The following is a 24,571-nucleotide window of genomic DNA, read 5'->3' as shown; positions in this document are numbered from 1 at the left end:
AATAGCAAAAATCCTGAAAAAGAACTAACCGAGAGGACCTATACTTACGGATCTCAAAACACATTACAAAGCAACAGTAATCCAAAGTCTGGGACGGCTGTGATGATAAATAGAGACCAAAGGAACAGAAATGAGAGTCGAGAAATAAACTTCCATCATTATGGCCAAGTAAGTTTTGACAAGGGTGCTAGGTTCCTCCAGTGGAGGAAGGAATATTTCAGTCCCAAGTGGGATATTGATTGTCACAAACAAAAGAATGAACCTGGACCCCCACTTCACACCAAGTAGTAACTCCAAACAGATCAGACCTAAACACAAGAACTACAAGTAAAAAAACTCTTTGAAGAAAACACAGGGTAGTGCTTTGCAATGTAGTTTTAAACAATAGATTCTTTCATACATAACAGCAAAACAACAAGCAACAATATGTACAACAAAAGAGTAACATGACATGAAAATTTTGGTCCTCACATTATCAACAAAGTAAAGAAATAAGCTGAAAATCTAGGGGAACCATATCATCAGACAGAAGTAGTCAAGCTGCTAACCTGATCGGCTGCCCACCAAACATCAGCGTCTGGGATCATCAGTTACTTTGTGAGAGAAAAATGGGTAGTTTCTCCCTGCAAAGATTTACAGATACAGGTCAAATACTTGATGCTCGCAGCGCTGGCGGCCCAGTGGTAAGAAGCTGCGCTGCAATCCCAAATGCGTGTGGTTTGGATCTGTGACCTGCACCGCAGGAGAAGGACGGGCAACCTCTTCCCCTGCAATTTACTGTCTCTGAAAAACCTACTGGAGGGTCAGCTATGGGTTGGTTCTGACATGACGCTCACAACAACAATAACATAAAATATCTAGTACAGATATATGCATAAACCAAAGTTTATTACCAGTTGTCGGGCCAGGTGGAGGGAGGTAAGGGAGATTTATTATGTAGGGAAATAAAGCTTCTGTTAAAGGTGACACTCAATGGCACATAACAACTACAAAGGTAACAATAATTTGAAGACAGAGATGGTGACAGCTAAACAAGATGAACACACTGATATGACTGAATGATATGCATGAAAAATGTTTTGTTACATATATGTTTACTCTAATTTCTAAAATAGAACTCATGTGGGGCAGTGACTCCTGAAACCATTCACTAGAAGGCTGATGGAAATGTGACACAGGAAAGATCTGCTATTAACAGCAATATCACAAGGACAACAACCATAAAAATAATATTGCCTATGAAAAACCCCAAACAGATTCTGATCAAATTATCTGAACAATTTCCAAGAAACACAGGCGTACGGAAACATGATAATCAAAACACAAAAGCACCAGGACAATGCAATGAACAAAAAGCTAGGAAGGAGGAAAGCTTTGCCTGACAGATGACTGGTTTCTTCAGCAAATAAATGTCAGTAAGAGAGAAGAGAAAAGGGGAGAGGGAGGGGTAGGGGAGAAAAGAGAGTGATGTGGGGAGAGACACACACAGGACTGTGAACAGACAGAACAATGAATACAGCCTCAAAAGATAAATCAACTAACTGCAATGCTGACTAAATCTTGTTTGGACACAGATTCAAGCAAGTTCGACAATACTGAGGAAATCCAAACGCTAACTATTGGATACTAAGGGTTACTTTATTAACATGTGTAATACTGGGACCAAATGTTTTTAAAAAATAAGTTTTATAAGTGAGATGGGGCATGAGTGTGCACTGATACACTCATATCACAATCCAGCACAATGAGACTTGAGGTAGGATGGGGCAGGAATAATGGATGATGGGTAAATATAAGGAGGTTCATTGCAGAATTCTCTATTTCTGGGTATGTTTGAAATTTCCCCTTAAAATACAGTAATTTCAAACATTTTATTCCCCCATGCAAAACAGAACCCCAATAAAATAAAGAACACTGTAAGAGCAGAGAACATGCAGCAAGTGCATGAAATCTGTGCCTTAAGGAATGTAATAAATACTCGGGAGCGCTGGTGGCCTAGTGGCAAGAAGCTGCACTGCAATCCCAGAGGTATGTGGTTCAAATCCACCACATGCTCTATTACAGAAGGAGGGACAACCTCCTCCTGTACCAGTCAGATCCAATTTGCTGGAAGATACACACAAAATAATAAAATAAGAAAAGAATAATGTAATACATACTTTAAAACTGAAAAAGAAAAGTCTGCAAGATTATAGAAAAAAATACCACTAGAGCAAAGTTACCACTTAAAATCCAGAGAAGAGGCTGAAGTGGAGAGCTGATGACTTTGCAGACCGACAGAAAAATGCTCCTTCTGTGTAGCAAGCACAGGCACAGGTGAAAGGTCTACGGCATGACTTCCTCCTCAAGTACTTCGTCATGCTCAAAGTCAAGGTGGCCAGCATTTCACACACAGGTAGAGCACCTGCGTGCTCTTATCAGGTACGTGTGCACGGGCAAACACATGAATACAAGATTCTATGAAAGTAGAACCATCCTTTTAAGAAAAAAAAAAGTTCCTGGAATATTTTAAACTTTGCTGACCAAAATGGAAAATTTACTAGAAAGACCGAAATTATGAGAAAACTGAGGCAATCTTCCAGAAAATAGTTAAAAAAAAAAAAAAGTGAAAAAGCCAGTGACCTAATCTAAGAGGCTCAACATTTAATGCTAACAAGTCCGTACAGCCAGTGGAGGGGAAACTTAGCAAAAGCTTGTATGACATGGTTCATATTCATTCTGCGTATCTATTTAGGATTTTAGAATTCTTACTTGTAGGTGAGAGTGGACCTATGCAAGTTCATGTGATGCATTTTGTCAATATTTTGGTGTCAAGACTTCTGTTGCCAAAAACAATCAAGAAATCCCCCCTCTTTCTTAATGTTTCAAAACACTTTAAACAGCACTGACATTTTCTTAGGACATTCCTTCTACTGTCTATTCTTTCCAAGACATTTATGGGCCACAGACACACTTTTAAAGGCAGTCAATTTAAAACGGATTCAATTTACTTGCAAAACTAGGTTTTCTTTTTTCCCCCCTCAAATTTAACTTTGGGTAATATGGCTCAAAATAACCTCATTCTTTTCAAATTTTCAACCCTTAGAATTTTTATAAAGCAGGTTCATTAAGATATAATTTATGCAGCATACAATTTATCAATTTACAATTCAGAGGCTTTCAGTCTGCAGTCTGTTCTGTGAATGGTACAACCACCACCACAAGGAATTTTAGAACATTTTCTATCACCCGAAAGTGAAATGCCACATTCATTAGTGGCTACATTCCAGCCCCCACTCCCCCAGTCCTAAGCAACCACTAATCTACTTCCTTTTCTGCACACCGCTTATTCTGGACACTCACAGAAATGGATTATGCAATTGGGGGAAAAAAGGACAAAATGTCTACAAGTTAAAATCACATATGATTAAGCATTATATGGATAACAACAGTCTAGAACAAGAGGTGCAGGGGCGGCTGAGGGGGGTTTGCAACAACGGGGGAAAATATATCAAACATTTTTTATGTTTAAAAAAATTTTAAGACAAAAAAAAATCACAAACCTACCCAAAGAAATTCATTAAATGGTCAAAATATTTTTTTATATTTTATTTTAAATTTATTTTTATGAAAGTTTACAGAGACTTTGGATTCCCATTCATTCATTGTTGCACTTTTCTCCCTGCCCACCCCTCACCCATAATTTGCTTTACTTTTTTTTTAAAGTAAAAGAAAAAATTCTTTCATTGTTATTCAATCCCTCCCCTCAAGTCCACTCTACTATGCTACCTTCGTTCTGGACTTCTGTCATAACAGTAATAGCTAATCATGTCAGTCCTCTTTTACAACAGTGGCACTATGCAATATTTGTCTTTTAGTGACTGAGATATTTCACTCAGCATAATGTCTTCCAGGATCATCTATTTTGTGTAATATTTCATGAGTTCTTTGTTGTTCAATGCCACATAGTATTCCATTGTGTGAATATACCACAGCTTCTTTATTAATTCGTTTGGTGACGGGCACTTGGGTTGTTTCCAACTCTTTGCTATTGTGAACAAAGCCAAAATAAACATAGGTGTGAGTGTATCTGTTTGGATGTCAGTTATGATCTCTTCAGGGTATATTTCCAGTAGTGGAATTGCTGAGTCAAATGGTATTTCTATTTGCAACTTTTTGAGAAAGCACCATACAGCCTTCCATAGTGGTTGCACCATTTTTACACTCAGTGAATAAGGGTTCCAGTTTCTCCACAACCTCGCCAGCATTTGTTGTTTTTTGTTCTGTTAAATTTTGCTATTCTTACTGGGGTGAGATGATATCTCATAGCTGTTAAATAGTAAAAAAAAAAAATAAAATTTAAATGTCCTCCCTTTAAGCAAATGAAAACTTTTGGTAGAGATTAGAAATTGAAAATTCAAATGTTTCAATTAAAAAAAGGATAGCCAAATTAAAGCATTTGCCTAATAGTGACATGCTCTCAGCAGCATAGTCTATCTATGCAATTAACTATTTTATTTATAAAATACATTCCATACAGTTTACAAGAGGCCATGAAATTAGATAAATCATCTTAAGTCTTCTATATAGGTTTCATTTTAACTAGTTAAAAATGTATTTGGAGACTTTTACCATTCACTTTAAAAGGATCTTTTAAAATTTAAAGGTCTTCAATAATTCAATAAAGTAAAGATAACGAACTCACTGCCTCCGAGTCAGGGAGGGCTCAGAGCAACCCTCCTGAGGGTCTGTGAACTGCAAGGAGAGGCTGCCCGTCTTTCTCCTGTGGAGCTGCTGGTGGATTCAAACCGCCAGAAATGCACCACTTTTGGGGTAACAGCATAAGTTACAACAGACTATGTCACAGAAGCCCCCTAATAAAAAAGTAAGGGTACAACCACAGTTTAAGTCATTATTTGGTATTAATGAAAAGGTACATTATCATTTTAATAGCAAGGCATCTCTCCAAAGTGCTAAAGAGCAAAGATATCAGTCTAAAGACTAAGGTGTGCCTGATCCAGGCCTAGGTCTTCCCAATTACTTGCTATGCATCAGAGAGTTGGACAATGACTAAGGATGGCAGAAGAATCATCGATGCCTTTGAGTTGTGGTGCTGGAGAAGAGTACTGAACATACCATGGACCACCGAGTGAACAAATAGGTCTGTCTTGGAGAGGGTGAAACCAAGTTTCTCCTTGGAGGCAAGGATTCTGAAGCTCTTGATATCCTTTGGGCATGAGGAGCTCAATATAATCAGTTTAAATAAGGTTAGGGAATAACGAAGAATTAGAACAAGCCTCAACAACAACCTATGCTATACAGATAACACAATTTTGCTTATTAAAAGTAAAGACTCGATGCACTGCTTACTTACTGATAAAAACACAGCCTATGGTATAGATTACACCCCAATTAAAAAAAACAACAACACAATAACAACCCAACACAAAAAGCTTCACAACTGTATGATTAAACAACACTGCCTTAAGCAGAAAAGATATTTTACCTTGTCAAAGATTTCATTTTTTGGATCAACAATCAATGCCCACGGAAACAATAATCAAGAGATCAAATGACAGAGGAAGGGGTTAAGGAGGGAATAGGAAAAGAGTGGATAGATAATGAACACTGCATTAGAACACATAAGGGGAAGAACTGTCCAAAAGTAACATATGATTGTATTTTCTATGTATGAGAAGAACTGGGAACAAGGAGTGCATGGCAGGGTGGGCTGGGGGAGGAGGAGAGGGGATAAAATGTGAAACAATGAATAAAAAAGAAATAATAATAGTAATCTAATCAGATGACATACTACATTGGACAAATTTGCTACAAGGGACCTCAAATGTTCAAAAACAGATGCCAATTTGATAGCTCAGATGTACCTGACTCAAGCCATGTCATTTGTTTTTAATTGCTTCATATGAATGTAAAAGCTGGACAATAAGGAACACTGAAGAATTATTACATCTGAATTATGATGTTGGTGAAAGACATTAACAATACCAAGAACTGCTAGGAGAATGAGCACATCGCTCTTGCAAGAGGTCCAGTCAGAACAGTCCAGAGAAGTGAGGCTGGAGAGACTTCATCTTACTGTATGTACTCTGAACACTGTCTCACTAGGGACCAATCTCTGCAGGATGAGCTTAGTAAGAACAAGATGAGAAAACAGAGGAAGACCCTCGACAAGCAGGCCTCACCAAGCAACTGGACTCAAGCACAGGAACAATTGTAAGGATGGCACAGGACCTGGCAGTGATTCATGGTGCACACACACTGCCAAGTGTCAGAACCAAATCAATGGCACCTAATAATAACATTGGCTTTATCTTGCTCCGTCTTCAAGCTCAGGCATCATTGCTTAACACATCTTTAAACCCCTATTCTTCCGACCCTTGGATTTTTTTCTTTCTATAGACTCTAACCCTCCTCCATCAGTCCTCTTACAAAAAGTTGAACTTTAATTTAGCAGTAAATCAGGGATCTTTTTGTTTATTTTGAAATTTCCCAACTCTAGAGTATCACAGGGACTAGTCAAGGATATGGAAGACAGAGATCTAGTCAGCATTACCTTCTCACTTTTGTTTCTATCTCCAAAATCAACAGCTACATCTCAGTTTGGAGTGTGCACAGCAAATGACCTCTCCAGGCACTCCCACAGGGCTGGCCTCCAGGAAGTCTTGGATCTATCATCCATCTCTCTCTCTCTCGTAATCTATGATCTCTTATATAGAAATATTTTTACAAGATTGATGTTTGCAACCTCAGACTCTGCTGAAATGTTTGAAAACAGTTTCTTTATTACAAACTCTTACTTCTTTCCCTATCAGTCTACAGCAATAACAACAAAAGGCTAAATTCCTCTTGTGTACATCTGAGGCTGACTTCAGGGCTCAGCACTCCACAGTAATCCTACAGGTTTTTAACTCTATCTGGTTTCACTGCCCAGAGCTGCTACACAATCACCTGGCTACATGTTTTTATCCTTTTGGGTAAGAATGAAGACACTAAGACAGAACAGCCCCAAGCCATTTCCTCAAACAACGGATAGCCACAAAGAGCTCTGGCAATGTAGCAGATTGACAGAAAGGTTGGCAGTTCAAATCCACCAACTGCTCTGCAGGAGAAAGGAAGTTGGTGTAGGATCATCAGGACTGAGGACTAACTCAGGGGCAAATGGCTGTAACATTTCACAGGAACTCAATGGCATGGTGGTGCAGGTATTGGTCCCAAGAGGGGACCATTTGCCCACACCCACCAACTACTACACAGGAGGAAGAGGATGTAGTTCGCTCCTACCCACTAAGATTTACAGCCTCAGAAACAGATGAAGGGTAAACATGACTAGGAATCGAATGGACAGCAGGGGTATGATGTTCATTTATAGTATTTAACACATCTAAGATTATCTCCTGCGTGCGCGCACTGTCAGAGACAGTGTGATTGGCACAGGACAGAGCGGAGTTTAGGGCTGTTGTACATAGGGTCGCTATGAGTCGCAGGCGACTCGACGGCACATAACAACAACAAGATTATCTAGAAATAAAATGGCTAATGAAATCACTTGCATGGCCCTGAAGTTATATATAACATTCTTAAAAGATATTATGCTAGTAATAGGAAAACAGAAAGAGAAACTATTTTAAAGTTAAAACACCCAAAGGATGGCAAAGAATGCCAATAAGGAATCCACGGCTAAGGATAACCAGACATAGGACAATAATCAAATTAATCAAAACACACTGACTTGAAAAGGGTGACAATATTTTTACTCATTTAATAGACAAAATTTGAAAGCTAATAACCAAAATTGGAAAAAGTGCAAAAAAGCAATCACCGATGGTGAGAATACAAAAGGAAAAACCTTCTGAAAGCAATTTTGTTGTAGCGAATGCATATACACTAGCTGGGAGTCAGGATCACCTCAAAGGCATACAGCAACACAACATAGGGTAAATATAAACTTTGATCCAGAAATTCACTTCTAGACTATTTAAGAAAGTCTATACATAGATTATTTCAGAAACATTATATGTGGTAAATACTGTTTCCATTTTTTTAAAAAATGGTTATGGTACAGTCAAATGAAACAGATATACCTGTTGAATAGAACAAAGTTAAAATGGCAAAAATGTTTTGAATTATATAATTTCTGAAAACACAATCAAAACATAATTATTTTGGTAATTAATATGCATGTAAAGACTTGAAATTCTAGATGTACTCTAATAAAGTGTTGACTTGTCCTTCTAACTGGAGCTTGGGGGTTGGAAATTATTTTAAGGGAATTTTTGTTTACCTTCAATGCTGAAGCAGAGAGCGAAATGGGAAAGTAAAGGTTGGGAAAAGTATGATCCATTTACGTCATATATGATCATATAATTTTAGTGTGGTATATAGAAATGTACATATGTACACACTCAAGGATACCAGAGATCATGAGGATGAAAGAAGATAGGGCAAAGTTGAGATCTGGTGTTCACAGCATCACTATGAGTCAGTACTGACTTATGGTACCTAAAGCAGTAGTAAGAAGTTGTACTGCAATGTCAAAGGCATGCAGTTCAAATCCACGAAGTGCTCCACGCAGAAAGACAGGCAATTACTCCCAACTGAAAACCAACTGGAGGGTCAGCTATCAGTCAATTCTGACTTGAGAGCATGCAATAACAACAGCTACTAAGCTGTTAAAGGTTATACATCTCAATGTAATCTGTTACTATACATGTATTTTTGGTTTAAGAAATTTTTTTGGTAAAGGTTAACTTGCCTTCAAGAGAGAATGGGCTAGAAGGTTAGCCCCCACGCCCTACGAGAAGTTATCTTTTCTTTGAGTTAACACATACTGAATGATCTGAATGGATTTATGTATTATCTGAAAAATCCTACGTAAACACACACTGATAACTATTAAACTTACAATGTTAAAGAAAGAAAATAAAATCTAGGTAAGGCTCAAACCAAGTACAACATTTATAGTTACCCACAAATTAAAATTTTTTCAGCAGTAACAACAAAGGGGGAAAAAACTTCTCTTAAGTTTATCATTAATATTGATGGTGTCTGCCTTAAAAAACAGTCATTAAGACTGTATTCTTATTCATTTGTGTAAGGTCATACAAGATAGTTATATAAATTGTTGGAATAAACCTTACCAATATGCAAAACCAGATTTACTCTCACATTTCAACTCAATATATAACAGTTTAAATTGATTGTTATGAAGACTATAATTTTTGTGACTTTGCATCCTGTTCCTCTTAACCCCACGGGGACAAAAGTGCATAGAAGAGACCATTATAGTCACAAGGAAAGCTGAAATAAGAGATAAAAAGCCACAATACTGACTAGTCTTCTTGAAGAACCTGTGGGGGGCCAGGGCAGGGGCATATACCACATTTTATAGGAACCTCAAATTCCTCTCAATATGCATCTCTGGTGTTGATGCAATTATGACGTATCTAGTTCTAAGCATCTTAACACAAGTATAACATTGGAAGCAAACCAACCAATAAAACTTCAGGTACCTAGCATTATAAAGGACCATAACAAAGGCCACTTAGGGCGGGAGATGCTGGCTCTGCCAAGTCTCAATAAGCTTCCGTTTCCCACTCTGTGTAATGGGCATATTAAAATAATCTGTGCACTTTACAAAGTTACTTGCATCCAAGCGGCTCCTATATACTAAGTCTATAAAAGCATGCCATGGAAACCGCAAAACACTACAAAATATGCATTTTTTTGTCAATTATCTTAATCATAATAAAGCACCAAGGAAATCAGTTTTTAATGAAATCACCTCCTCTAATAGCATTCTCAGCAGGCTAAATATTTTCGAGAGAACTATTTACTAGTAACTGAAAAATCACAAACATATTCCTTAAAACCATGTTCATGACAAACCATTTGGCTTCTTTAAATATTTTATTACCAGTGATTTCTAGCCAGTATCAAGTACACAGGAAAAACATCAAGCTAGCTAACCAAATCTTGCTGTCATTCCTCCTAAGGCCATGTTCTTACTTCAAAGCTTTTGCATAGATTACACACGTCTTCAAATATCCCTCTTTCTCCCCCACCAAAGACAGAGGACTTGGTGAGGCTACAGGGTGAACTGCTACCTTAGACTCGTCGGACTCCGACTCATCAAGCAGAAATAATCGTACCAAAGGACAAGCAGGCACACACAGGCATACATGCACACACGAATGTACACACACACACACACACACACAGACACACACACAAAGTGGCCTTCATTCTTCAGGAAGAAACCTGTTTTCTTTTACAGCAAATGATCGTCATCATTAAAGCAAGTGTGTGGAACCCGAGCAGGAGACGGGAATGCAATCCTACTCACCATCTCCCATAGCCATTCAGCCGGTCCAGGGAGCTCTCCTTAAGCGGGAGGTCAAGCGGCCCAGCGCAGGGGTGCCGGGGTGCCGCGCAGTGCCTGCGCCACTGGGCTCGGCCTGGCCTGCAGCCTGCAGACGCCGGGGGCGCGGGGCGCGGGGTGCAGGGCGCAGCGACCGGGGTGCAGGGCGCGGGGACCGGGGCGCGCGGGGCGCAGCGAGCCGGGAGCGGGGAGCCGGGCGCGCGGGGAGCCGAGCACCGTGACCCGGCCGCGCTGCAGCGCTGCACCGCAATAGCCAACAGCTGCTGCTCCACTTCAAAATAAAAGTCTGGGGTCCTGCCGAACACCCTCCTGGAAGGAGCGGAGCCCGGCGGGGCTGGATCCAGAACCTTCCCTAACTGGCACGTAGGCTGGCAGAGAGGCGGTCCCGGGGCGCTCCTCGTCCCGGCTGCCTGGAATTCAATGTCAGAAAAGCTCCGGGAGGCAGCCAGGGCCATCCCACTGGGGGGACTTTTAATGCAATCATCAAAACACAAGGCATGTGTTCAGCAATCATTTTCTGCTTCCCTAAAGACATCCGTAATCAACAGCCATCACATGATCTGGTGGATTAACTGATTTGCGCCTTTTTAAAAAAGGTTTCCATCTCTTTTACCTTTTAAATATTTACAACAGGAGATGGCTAGGAGGGCACAAACCGGAATAGCCCAGTTTCCATGATTTACTGCTCTCATTATGCAGGAAGCATTTCTGGCTGCCGTAAACAAATCACGTCAAAGGCAGCCCATCAAAGGCTGCTCTGTGTGTGGACAGCAGGGCCACACGGAACAAAGCTCGCTCTGGTGGAGACGGCCTCGCCAGTGCGCAGCTGCAGAGGCGCAGAGCACCCTCCATCCACGCAATGCACCCAACCTCCGGCAAGGCCCCGGGTCACCCACACACAGGTTCTAAAATCCCAGGAAAAGAGCCGTCTTGCTTTTCACAAAAAAGGGTGTGTTGGAAACATCTGCAAAGGCTGCCTCTTTCTAAGGCAAATACCTAGGTAATTTCAGGCTTTCTTTTAATGTTACCCTCAAGAGCAAGGTTCATCCTAGTGGATGTTTCAGAGGGAAGATGGAAACGAGTTTACAGTGATTGCCTGCCAAGACTGGCCGTGGTCCTGTCCATGTACACACAAATCTGAATTCCACCCTTCTGTCACAGGGAGAGAGGAGGGAAAGGCCTTGAGTTAAGGCCACCAGTAGTGCTGGTCTTTACATCCCAGTCAGCAAGGAGACCGTGCAGAAAACAAGTCAGTGACAACAGACTATTCCCTGACCGCTGAGCGCTTGCAACCTGGAGCCTTCCTTCCTACCGGGGTGGTTCCAACACCTTCCAGCCACTATCCGATTACATTTAAACCTAGCTTCCTTCTAACAGTAGAGCTAATTCCACTGCTTTGACAGAGTCTGCAGAACTTACTTTGTAATGTGAGAATTAAGTCAGGCTTGAAAACCCCTCAGGACAGAAAAGCATCGCACTTGTCACCATTCTGAAGCTAAATGCTATGTTCAAATTTCTGATGAGGAAATTTACTTATTGCTCCTGTGTGCTGAAGGAGCGCTCTAAAAAAAATCAAGGTGAGGAATTCAATCAGAGTTTAAGAGAACAGGAACACGAAAAAATGCAGGGACAAAACAGAAACATATACACAGTGGAAACCTGGTAAAATTTTTTTAAAAAGGAGGAAACCTGTCCATTTATCTGAACTGGCAATATAACTAAGATGAGCGTTCTGGCCACATCACTCCCACACACAGCCGTCCACTCTCTGGTGGCCAAAGACCACCCTAGTCCATCTCCCACACATCACGATTTCTCCTCACCCCTGCATCTCATCCACGCTTCCCATGTCCCCACCCTTAGGAGGCTCCTGCCAGAGCCCAGCCTTCCTTTTGTTCTGCAAACACACTGGGCCCTTTTTCACTTCACTGTGTCTGGACTTCATGGCCACTTTTCCCTCTGCCCAAGGATTTTTCCTTTTCTTTCTTTACCTCTCAGGGAGCTGCTCCCCTCCTCTACCTAAACTGGCACCCCTGAAGTACTTATCATCTGAATAACTACTTCACTTAATGACTGGTGAGGGCCCAGTTGGTAGAGAGTTACTGCTGCTACTGAAAGGCTTGACATTCAAGTCGACCCAAGAGGAATCTTGGGGGGAAAGGCCTGGTGATCTAGTCCTAAAAATTTAGTTACTGAAAAGCCTAAGACTTTATGGTTCTGCATAGTGATTAGGCTGTTAACAATTTCAGCTTGCACAGATCCACAGTCAACACTCTTGGCACCAGCAGTCAGGAAATCACCAGTAGTTAGGAAATTACCAGTAGTTAGGAAACTCTGCTGTCAAGGATCTCTCCAGAGTGCTAAAGAGCAAAAACGTCAGTCTAGAGACTAAGGTGTGCCAGATTCAGGCCACTGTCTTCTCAACTGCTTATGCAGCGGAGAGCTGGACAATGACTAAGGATGACTGACGATGCCTTCAAGTTGCAGCGCTGGAGAAGAGTACTGGGGATAGTATGGACTGCCAAGAGAATACACGTGTCTGTTCCGGAGAGGGTGAAACCAGACTGCTCCTTGGCGGCAAGAATTTTGGGCATGATGTGAGAAGGGACCAGCCCTTGAAGAAGGACATCATGCTTGGAAAGAAGGGAGCAGTGCTTGAAGGACACCATACTTGGAAAGAAGGGATCATTCCTTGAAGGATATCATACTTGGAAAGGTAGAGGGTCAGCACAGGAGAGAACTCTGGGTGAGATGGCCTGACACAGTGATTGTGGAATGGGGTCAGGTGTATCAGAGAAGGGGACGTTGGCTCAGGATAGGGCAGGGCACAGAGTTTCACTCCTACGATCGCTGGGAGTCGTAACTGACTCCATATCGCATAACACCAACAACTCTGACGTTTGGAGTTGCCATGACCCACCATCACCTGGAGCACAAATGGTTTTTTTTAGGTTGGACGACTGTTCAGATAACAACTCTGAGTTTAAAAAAGCACCTAAATGGTATACTACCTGCTGGTCTTTCTCCATTTCTTTACTTCCAGAGATTGATCCATCTCTATTTGAGATATTATCTTTGTTTTTTTTATAAATTTTTTTTATTAATTTTAATGAACATTTACAGAGATTTTGGATTTCCATTCATTCATTGTTGCATTTTTCTCCCTGTCCCACCCCTCCCCCCAGTTCGTTCTTCTCTTTGAAAAGTAAAAGAAAAATTCCTTCATTGATATACAATGCCCCCACCTCCTCCCACCCCAGTACGCTCCACTATGCAACCTTCACTCTGGACTCTGATATTATCTTTTCTAATAAACTATCTTTGCTTTCACCTTTAAAAACAAAAGGTTACACTACCTGCCTCAAAAATTCTTCTTTGTTGTTATCTTCTTGATTTAATACGACGACTTTTACACAGCTACATACTCAAAACAAATGCACTATGATACTTCATTGTGGCAACTTACAGTAAAATACTAACAGCAGATGGAGAAAAAAAAGAAGTAAATTTGGGATCTGCTGTTGGAACAACCTGTTGTTGGAAGTGACCCACAGCTGACCCTCCCGTGGTTTTTCTGAGGCAGTTAATCACACGGGAGGAGACTGCCCATCCTTCTCCCGTGGAGTGGCTGGTGGCCTCAAACCCCCTGCCTCTGGGATTGCAGCGCAGCTTCTTGCCATTAGTAGTACTTTAGCGGTAGAAAAGACTAATTGGTTAGGATCTTCAGATTTCTAGTTTGAGTGAATAGGACGTGCCATTGACTGGGATGTGGAAGACTGGAGCGGGAAACAGATTTGGAAGCAAGAGAAAACAAAGTTTCACATAAGGACATGTGATGCCTGAGATGATGATTGAGGATTCATCTTCACTAGCCCTCATCCTATCAAGTGATCTAATCTGCCCGAATGACAACTATGTGCTGCTGACTCTCAAATGTGCAGTTTTAGCCACAACTCATCATTCCCTGAGGTTCTAGACCTGGAGATGCATGCAGATTATAGGTGCAAGGCTCTACAAGAGAATGTGGTGGCTGAGGACAGCAGAGTCAGAACGGAGCCAGGGCTGACCCTCCAGCAGGTTTTCAGAGGCAGTAAATCTCACGGGAGGAGACTGCCCTTCCTTCTCCCTTGAAGCTACTGGTGGATTCAAAGTGCATGACTCTGGGATTGCAACTCAGCTTCTTACCTCTGGGTCATGAGGAGACTAGATACATGGAAAGAGAGCCAGAGAAAGGCGGGCTGAAAGAACAGCCAACAAAGGGGAGCTCTGGTGGCCTAGTGGCAAGGAGCTGCAACTACAATCCCAGAGATGAACGGTTCGAATCCACCATATGCTATGCCGGGGAAGAAGGGACAATCTCCTCCTGTACCAGTCAGATCTGATTTGACAGTACATGCACACAAAAATAATAAAATAAAAAAGAACAGCCAACAAACGATTCTATTTTGAAGGAAAAAAGAAAACTAGCAGAAATAAAAGAGCAGTGCTTGAAAAAGAAACTATATCCAAATAGTATCTTCATTTATGACAAGGAATAGATTTCTTTTTCTTTAGGGTTTTCACGGCAGTGCACTGTAAATGTTGTGCAAACAATCTCAATTCAAAGCATTATAGCGGTTTTGTATCTTCCTGCTGTTTCTGGTTTCTATGGAAATGGACAGAAGTAACTGCTTGGAAAAAATAAGGATGAGGTACTTAAAACACCTCTATTCGGAGAAGAGAAGTGAGAAACAGCTGGCAGTCAGGGTGAGGACTTGTAGCACTTGAGTCAATTTGTGCTTCCAGACCTAAGTTTAGATTTGGGCAAACACGCCCTCCATTACACAAATCCTCACTCCGTCTGCGCTGGTAGAACATCCTTGCTTTAACTGAGAGGAGGAGGATTAAATCTTATCAGTAACGAGTTTTTTATTTGACTACATAGTTCAAACCGTGAACATTTTCGCCAGCATCATGAACACTTCAAACCTAGGCACACTCTCTTTGAAATGAAGCTATTTTCTCTGTGAAAATCACATCACATATATTCTTCACATATATTACTAATTAATATTTAGTCTGTGTAAATCACACCTAATAAAAATAAACCAAATTTAACAACTCTATGAAGAGGAAAAGCAATGACAAAAATCAAAGGATCAGAAACAAATGCCAACCCTTTTCAACTTCCAATTTGCTGTCATTTACATCAAGACGTCAGAGATCACCATGCTGAAGGTCAAGCGTCTATGACAGGCGGGGCCTCCTCACCAGGATCATCGGGTGGTCTGCACAGGACAGTCTCCAACCTCACCATTTCCACTACAAACAACCAAGCAAACAATTTACTGGGGTGTTGTTTACTCTTGGTGTTGTTATGTGCCGTGGAGTCGCTTAGCGACCCTATGTACAAACAGCCCTAAAACCTGCCCTGTCCTGTGCCAATCGCACTGTCTCCGAGACACCCATGCCGATTACCCCAGTCACTGAATCAATCCACCTCATAGAGGGCCTTCCCCTCCTGCGTGGACCTCCACCCTCCCAAGCATGACATTCCTCTCCAAGGACCTGTCCCCCCTTACAGCATGTCCCAAGTATGTCAGATGAAGCCTCAGAATCCTTGCCTCCAAGGAGCAGCCTGGTCTCACCCTTTCTAGGACAAACCTGTTTGTTTTCTTAGCAGTCACGGTATATTTAATACTCTTCTCCAGCACCACAGTTCAAAGGCATCAATTCTCCTTCTGTCATCCCCTGTCAATGTTCAACTCTCTGACACATAACAAGTGATTGCAAATTTTTTTATCCCCAGAGTAAATAACATAATAAAAATAATATGTTATTTACGCTGGGGATAAAAAAATAATACATGATGGATGGAATGTGATGGACAAGAAGGTGATCATACACCTATAAACCACAAGACCAAAAATTTAAAGAGAGCATCACCTCACACAAGGAAGCTGGAAAGAAACACTCACTGCCACCAGCATCAGGTGATAATGATCACCAAGCTGCATCAAACTATTGTTTTAGCCCAATTAAATGCACCAGCCAATTAAAATCAACCCTGCGAAGTGAGGATGTAACAATGGACTTGAAGACACATTTCAGCATCTAGAAATGTTTGAGAACCGGAATAACTTTAATTACTCTTACCTTTGCAGATACTCAAAATCATACCGCCTGAACTTTGAACTTCATCAAATTTGGCAAATATCATTTCTAATCTAGGAATAAAGAATAAATTTTGTTTGTTTGTTGTTTACATACAAATTAAAGAGAAGCAATTTCCTTCACTATTTCCTTTAGAAAAGAATCATTTGAGAATCTTCATCTGATTTGCCATAAAACTCTTCCTTTACAAATAATTCACTTACTAAAGACAAAACCCACCTCGTGTCCTGAAGAGGAGGTATTTGTCGCCCTCCACACACCCACAGGTATGTCTGTAAAGAAAACTCCCCCAAAACAGGTCCGTGTCTTGTATAAGAAAATGATTCCTCCAAACCCACCACAAACATTCTAGTTCCAAACTTATAATAAAGTTATAACAGCTTTACTACCAAATCATCTCAAAAAAAAAAACCCACAAAAACCATGCTAAAGAAATTTAACACAAATAAAAATATAGAACTAAAATATAGAACACCAGAAATTAAATGATGCTAACACAACTGATAATCTGATGCTACTCCAATCAATGTCACTATTTCCATCCATCCATCCATCATCCATCCATCCATCCATCCATCCATCCATCCACCCCTTAGCATTTTTAATTTTATATGCAGGACAATCACTCTTTGTACATTTTTGTTATCACATTTTTTAAAAGCTGAAAATAAAAAAACCCTAAAATATATTTTTATTATAAAAGGTAATCGATAGCAGTGTAAAAGAAATGAGAAAAAGTATACCATTTGAGAATTGAATTGTGTCCTTTCTTTTATATCAATAGGTACATGTTCTTTAAGATAAAATAGGAGCATAAGGGTAATACTGTTTTTCTCTTACTCTGCAATATATTCTCTTCTGATTTCTTCATGACAAGGGAGGAAAATGTTTTGATAAATATCAAATCATTTTCTCTGACTTAGCCTAAGTTTTCGTAATTTCATTTCCTAAACTTTGGTCCACATACTATCATTTCTCACAAATTGAGGAGGCAGGTATCTCTTGGTCTAATTTTTTTTAACTAAGATAGTCCCTAGGCATTCATTATAGTGATACTTCTAAACATTACCCTCACACCCTGAAGTCCCATAAATATCAACAAATATAAGTATCCATACATTTGAAAGCACATCAGTACAAAGACACGGGTTCACTGATTCTATAGAGCAGCACAGCTTCCAAAGAGGTGGGCGCATACTAGGAAGGTTTCCAGGAGCAAGATGTAGACAAGAGATGGGGAGGGGCCACTGGGATTGGTGACTGTTTAAAGAAAAGCAGAACAAGTGTTAAGAAGCATGACATTGACACTCAGCTGTGTTGCTGTTGCTGGCTGCTAGGTTAGCAATGCTACTGCCTATGGGCTGTGACACCAGGGAAAAAGGTAAGCCAAATAAACAAACTAAAATGAATGGCCTCACACAGTTTTAGAACCCTTTGCTGTGAATTGTGTCTAGTATTTTGGATTCAGCCTTATTACTGGACCCATTCAAAGAAAAGAGTTCCAAAACAGATTTGTGAAAATTCTATTTGTATAACAGAAAAAAAGACTGAAATTGTTGAGGAACCCCTTTCACTTGGATCCACAATCAATGACTACAGAGCAGCAGTCAGGACATCAAAACGGCATATAATGCAATGAACCAGCTGCTGCTCGGGGCCTCTCGGATGTGCGAGAACAAGAAGGCCACTCTGAGGCCCTACATACCCAAGCCCTACATCCAATCACCTCCACGCACATGAAAATGAGTAAGAAAGATAGGAGAATTGATGCCTGTGCGTTATGATCTTGGCAAAGGATACTGAATATATCGTGAGCTGCAGAAAGAAAACATCTGTCAAGAAAGAATTCTAGTCAGGGTGCTCCTTTGAAGAAAGGATGATGAGACTGTGTCACACTGGCCATGCTGGCAGGAGGGGCCAGTCCCATCATGCTTGGTAAACGAGAAGATCACTGAAAAAAAGGAAGACCTTCCCTCAATGTGACAGATGGACATGGTGACTGTTAACAATGGGCTTAAGCACAGCAGAGATTAAAAGCAGGCGCAGAACCAGAGTGCGTTTCATTCTGTTGTAGCAATGGTCACTACAAGTCGGGCTGACTTGACGGTATGTAACATCAACAACAATCTATAACAAAATGAGAAGAGTAAGAATACTGCCTAGAAAACAACCTGACCTTATAAAATCTTTACCAAAACACATTATCCCCTTTCTCTGGCAAACTGGCTGGCCTTCTGGTTGGCACAACATATATACAATACCAGGCTTCCTTATCTCTAATAGACTACCTAAACAATAATAAAGGCACTTTGGTGGCCTAGTGGTTAAGGAGCTGTGCTGCCAACCCAAAGGCAGGTGGTTCAAATTCACCAGCAGCTCTGCAGAAGAAAGATACTCTCCCATGCAACACACAGTCTCTGAAAACCCGCGGTGGCTCAGCTATGAGGGGGTTCAACATCATCAACATACAGTAGTAAGACCATCTGCTGAAGGAATAAAAGTGGATTTTTTTTTATTTATGTCAGTGTACCGTCAAATCAGATCTGACTGGTACAGGAGGAGATTGTTCCTCCTTCCCCGGCAGAGCATCTGGTGGATTCAAACCGTGCGCCTCTGGGATTGCAGTGCAGATTCTTGCCACTAGGCCACCAGAGCTCCCCTAGAAGTGGATTATTTATAACAAAGAGCCCTACTAAGGAAAAATTAAATGGTCCACAGTGAAGCAGTATCCATATCAGCCAGGAAGAGTCAAAGAGAGGGAAGATCTGAACCCTACCTCACACAATTTACAGAAATTCATTCCAGAAATAGGTAAATAAAAATATGATACATTTTACATTAAAATGAAGAGTTTCACTGTTATACAATCCCTCCCCCCCAAGTCCATTCCACTATGCAGCTTTCATTCTGTATAACAATGAAAGAATTCTTCTTTTACTTTTCAAAGGGAAAAATGAACTGGAGGGCAGGGAAAAAATGCAACAATGAATGAATGGAAATCCAAAATCTCTATAAATTTTCATTAAAATAAAAAAAATTTTTAAAAATTAAGAGTTTCATGACATCAAAAACTATCAATAAAAAAGAAAACAAGCAAGAAGGAGATGATATTTGAAATACATATATAAGTTAACAATGGTCTTACATCCTCAATATATAAAGTTTATTAAAAACAGAAAAACTGCTAACTCAGTTTTTAAATCTAGACAAAAGATATAAAAAGGTATTTCAAAAAAAGAACACATTCAGGGAGCTCTGGTGGCCTAGTGGCAAGGAGCTGCAACTACAATCCCAGAGGCGCACGGTTCGAATCCACCAGATGCTCTGCCGGGGAAGGAGGGACAATCTCCTCCTGTACCAGTCAGATCTGATTTGATGGTGCACACACACAAAAATAATGAAATAAAATAAAATAAAAAAAGAAAATATGTAACAATGGGAAAAAAATGAAAAGAAAATCTTTTTAAAAAAAAGAACACATTCAAATGGTTGGTAAAGATATGATATGGCGCTATTTATTTGTAATCAGAAAAATACTGATTATCATTTTAATGAAATCACAACATATCCAGCAGCAGCCTAAAATGAATAAGTAACTCATTGCTGTCAAGTCGGAACCAACTCACTACTGACATTCTCTCAGGGTGTGGAGACTGCTGGTCTTTCTCCCATGGAGAAGCTGGTGCATTCGCACTGCCTGCCTTGACTGGCAGTGCAACTCTTTACCCATGACCAGAATTCTACCGAGAAAATCTAATAAGCATGTGCAAAAATGGTGCTGTGGCATTCGACCACCCTGCTTCACTTCACAAGAGAGAGGAGAGAGAATGAAGATCATGAGCCCAAGGATGACACCAAATAAAACTGAAAAGAGCTCACTGCTCATCAGTCATAACCGACTCCCAGCTGACGTGTCCCCAGGTCCCCCAGAGGGTGGACTATAGAAGGAGACTGTCCAATCACAGAGCGGCCGACGGATGCCAGAAGCCAGAAGGATGGCACCGTTAGGTAAGCTGCACGACTCTCTCCAACAGCCCACCAGAGTTCAGTCGTCCCATCCAGTTACGTGGCAGGAGTTAGAAGAACACCGAGATAGGGATCATATAAAAGTGATCCATTTTACTGCAGCATGAGACTAATGCCAGGTATTGGTGAAACAACACGAACTTAAAGACAGTGCTAGTGAGAATACAAGTGAGCATAACCAGTCTTAAAAATTGTTTACTGGTAACAACTAAAGGTGAGTATATACATAACCCAGGATCCAACTCTTTCACTTTTAAATATATTCCCAAAGAATAACTAACTGTGTTGTGTGTTGTTACGGATTGCTTTTGAGTCGAGCACGACTCCTAGCAACACTATGAACAAAAAGCCTGAATTCCCTCTTCAACTATCGACATTTATCAAAGTTCATAGTGTTTCCAGAGGCACGTTGTTTAGGAAGTGGATGCCACTCCTGCTTCCAAAAGACCAAACAGATAATGGCTTTAAAAAGTGCAGCGAGAGTGCAAGGATGGCAAGACTTCATTCATCTCACACATTTTGAGCACGTTGCTAGGAGAGGCTATTCCTTAGAAAGGAGTATCACACCTGGGAAGTTAAAGGGTCAGTGAAAGAGAGGAAGACCTTCAGCTGACACAGAGACTGCAGCACTGGGCTTCAGAAATGAGGAGGATAGCACAGCAGAGGACAGGGTTCAGGTCTGCTGTTCATAGAGTCACTGTGAGTCACTCTCGACTCAGTGGCACCAATTAACAACACTACCATCAAAAAATATGTCCAAGAAGTTTTGAGCAATATTCTTCATAAAAGGTAGAAGCTGGAACAACTCACATATCCACCAACAAAGTAAGTTCCAGTCATACATGGTAAAGGATATGGCAGTGAAAATCATGTACAGCTTAATTTTTCTTAAATTCCTTTAAAAGATAATGCTCACTGAAAGAAACTAGTACCAAAAGAAGGTATATTATTTTTCCACTTGCACAAATCAAAAAAATACAAAAAATTATGGTGGTAGAAGTGAAAATTTTGGTTACTTTTAGAAAAGGAATAAGAGGTAAAGACTGAAAAGGACAAGATAGGCTGTTGTAATTTGCTTTCATTAGTTTGGTAGATACATGACTGCATCGCTTTGTGTTAAAGAATCACATACTTGTGCAAATTCTCTGTATGAGGATCGTATTTAAACAAAAATTAAATATCTTCAATAAAAAAGTAACTAAAACCCTACTAAACACATCTACCGTACATACACAAACATATTCACAAAATATTCAATACCATTTCTTTCTTCAAATGAAATGATGTAGAATTTACTCAAATTTCTATTAGTCCTAAAAATAGAAAGTAAGTAAAGGAGCAAGGAAAGTGCCTCATTATAAGACAACCTTGACAACAGAAAAAAAAATGGTAAGAGAAACAATCACTGGCATTGTGAGATCACTGATAATTTAATACACCATCATCATCCATGAAGAGACCTTATCCGTCAAGCCATAAACAGCATCTGATTAAGTCTCTGTATCTATTTACAGGATACAATTAGAAAGGACACAGTAAACAAACAAAGAAATCCCCACACACACACACAGCTGTTCCCATTAAGTTGATTCTAACTCCTAGACACCAGCCCATGGCAGACCACACTTCACGTCAGGGGAAAATCTGCAAAATCTAGAATGCGGGACCCGTACAGGATGGACCATCCGGCAGTCAACACACCAAATGCAAAACTGGGAGAAAAGGATGGAATATGGTGGGGCAACACAAAGATTTTTTAAAAACTTACATAAGACAGATCTTACCAATATTATGTATGGCATTTATTTAGATAACCATTCAAACAGACAGTTAAAAAATACATGCAACCCTGAGCAGTTATCAGAGTGGAAATCTGAAGCTTAACTGAATATTTGGAATTACAGAACTACATTAAAACTTTTAAATGTGGTTTTATTTCATTTTCTTTTAGAAATACTCTAGTTTTCCAACTAAGTATTATGAGGACACAGATTTGCTTATATAAGAGAAAAGTAAATAAGGTGAGGATATATCCAATATCAAATTGGCCACAAGCTGAAGCTGGGTAATGGATATCTGGAGGTTCATTATACTAGTCTGCCAACTTTTCTGTATGCTTATAAATTTTCCGTAACAAAAAGTTAAAAGAGAAAAATTCTTTTATATGAGTATTTCATTGCAAAAAAGAAAAAGCAACTCAACTCACTGCTTTCAACCTATTACTGGCTCACAGGGGATCTTCAATAGTGGGTTTTCAGAAGCTGTAAGTCACTCAGGAGGAGACAGCCTGGCTTTCTCCCTCAGAGTTTCTGGTGGATTTGAACCTCTTGTCTTTAGGTTGGCAGCTCAATTCCTTAACCACTAAGTAGGCAGGCTTTCCTGGCCTTAAAGAACTTAAAAATAAAAGCTACAAGAACCAAAGATACTTTGGGGGGGGGGAAATGTCCTGGTACAATGAAGCTCTTCAGCAAGGTTTGTCACCAGTATATCGTAAAATATATTTCAATAGGAGGTGTTAAAAAATATACGCTTAAGGAATAGGTTAATATCTTTCCCTCTAAACCCTTACTCAAGTGTCCTTTAAACAATGACTGTTAACCACCTGATATCAAACGATAGTTATTTAGCTATGCTACTTAATTGTATTTTAAACAGTAAGTAATTTATTATTAAAAAGTGATAGAATCTGAAGAATGTTGGGGGTTTTTTAAAAACATTATTTTGTATGTGTCTACCATCAAATCAGATCTGACTGGTACAGGAAGAGATTGTCCCTCCTTCTCCAGCACAGCATCTGGTGGATTTGAACCATGTACCTCTGGGACTGCAGTGCAGCTTCTTGCCACTAGGCCACCAGAGCTCCCAAGAATGTTATTTTTTTTAAATGGCAATTAATTCTTTAATATCTGATTTTAAAATATCTCAGAAATTTGAATTTATTTGAGAAGCACTTAAATAAAAAAAAAATATATTAAACAATAGCAAAAAATAAATTCCGCCTGACTTACCTGGCAGGGGGAATGCCTCTCTTACAGAGGTCCGCCCTCACTTTCTCTCCCACATGTCTGTAAATCTCCACTAGGGCCAGGACTGCAGCATCTCTCACCTGTCAAAGAATTCACAACTTTTTTTAAAAAGCCTACATTTGATCCAATAAAATATTTCATCTTCAGGTAACATTACACCAGCAAATTATTTACCAACTTGCAAGTGCAGGTTGATTTGATTTCCTAACAACAAGAACGACAACAACAAGCCCCTTGGTGACTATCACAGCCGGTCACTAGCAAAAACCAAGAGAATCTGCCAAGAGAGTCCACGTGAAAGGACGAAAGGACGTAACAGAGATCGAAGACATCTGTAATGAAGAGTTACTAATCTGACCTTTTAAAATCTTCAGGTTACAATAAGTTTGTACAAAAAAATGACCAATGATTGTACAGATACAAATTATTATTAATGTTAATATACTTTCCTCAAATATAACTGCCTTCCAAGAATGTGGTCTAAAGACAGGCATTTGGAAACCAGCTTTAGTCCCCTGGGCACTGCTTACTGTCAAAGAGCAGCAGAGAGACACAGAATCTCTGCTGGCAAACCTCTTGGGAGAGCCGGGACCTGGGAGAACGGACAACCTGCCCCAGGTACACTCCCAATGTCCATCCACGCTGTGCCAGAAAGGTGCTAGCCAAGACTGCTGTCCAGCAGGAGGCATGAGCTCTGGAGGACAGGCCTGCGATTCAGCCTCCAGTGTGTGCAGCTCAGAGAAAGAAGTTTCTAATGAGCAATACGGCACACCGTTAAACCAGAAGCAGGGCTAGTCAATAAAGATGGGCATACTCCTACGATAAAAATAATGCCCTAAAATATAATACTTTTAGACTATTCTCTCCCCCATAGACTTCAATGCCGTAAACATATTTCATGCAGTTTTTCTCAGTCTTACCCCCACCCCAATGCCAGCCTCATTCTACAACAGTGGCACCATATAGCATTTGTCCCTTTGTGACTGAG

The 24,571-nt window shown here is 40.3% G+C and overlaps 1 protein-coding gene across 1 annotated transcript in view; it reads right to left on the bottom strand.

Annotated features, from left to right (window-relative positions):
• The window catches only part of CLASP2 (cytoplasmic linker associated protein 2), a 153,788-nt gene that overhangs the window by 106,242 nt on the left and 22,975 nt on the right, over positions 1-24,571 (bottom strand). Inside the window, exons 5-6 of the mRNA XM_006890610.1 lie at positions 23,566-23,663; positions 16,514-16,584 (exon numbers count right to left, since the gene is read on the bottom strand). Coding sequence (XP_006890672.1) covers positions 16,514-16,584; positions 23,566-23,663 — 169 coding nt within the window. The remainder of the gene's footprint in view (positions 1-16,513; positions 16,585-23,565; positions 23,664-24,571) is intronic.

This window comes from Elephantulus edwardii, unplaced genomic scaffold (assembly GCF_000299155.1).
Source record: "Elephantulus edwardii isolate Elephantulus edwardi_28Jun2011 unplaced genomic scaffold, EleEdw1.0 scaffold00091, whole genome shotgun sequence".
Taxonomy (NCBI): Eukaryota; Metazoa; Chordata; class Mammalia; order Macroscelidea; family Macroscelididae; genus Elephantulus; species Elephantulus edwardii.
This window is presented reverse-complemented; position numbering and strand designations above follow the sequence as displayed.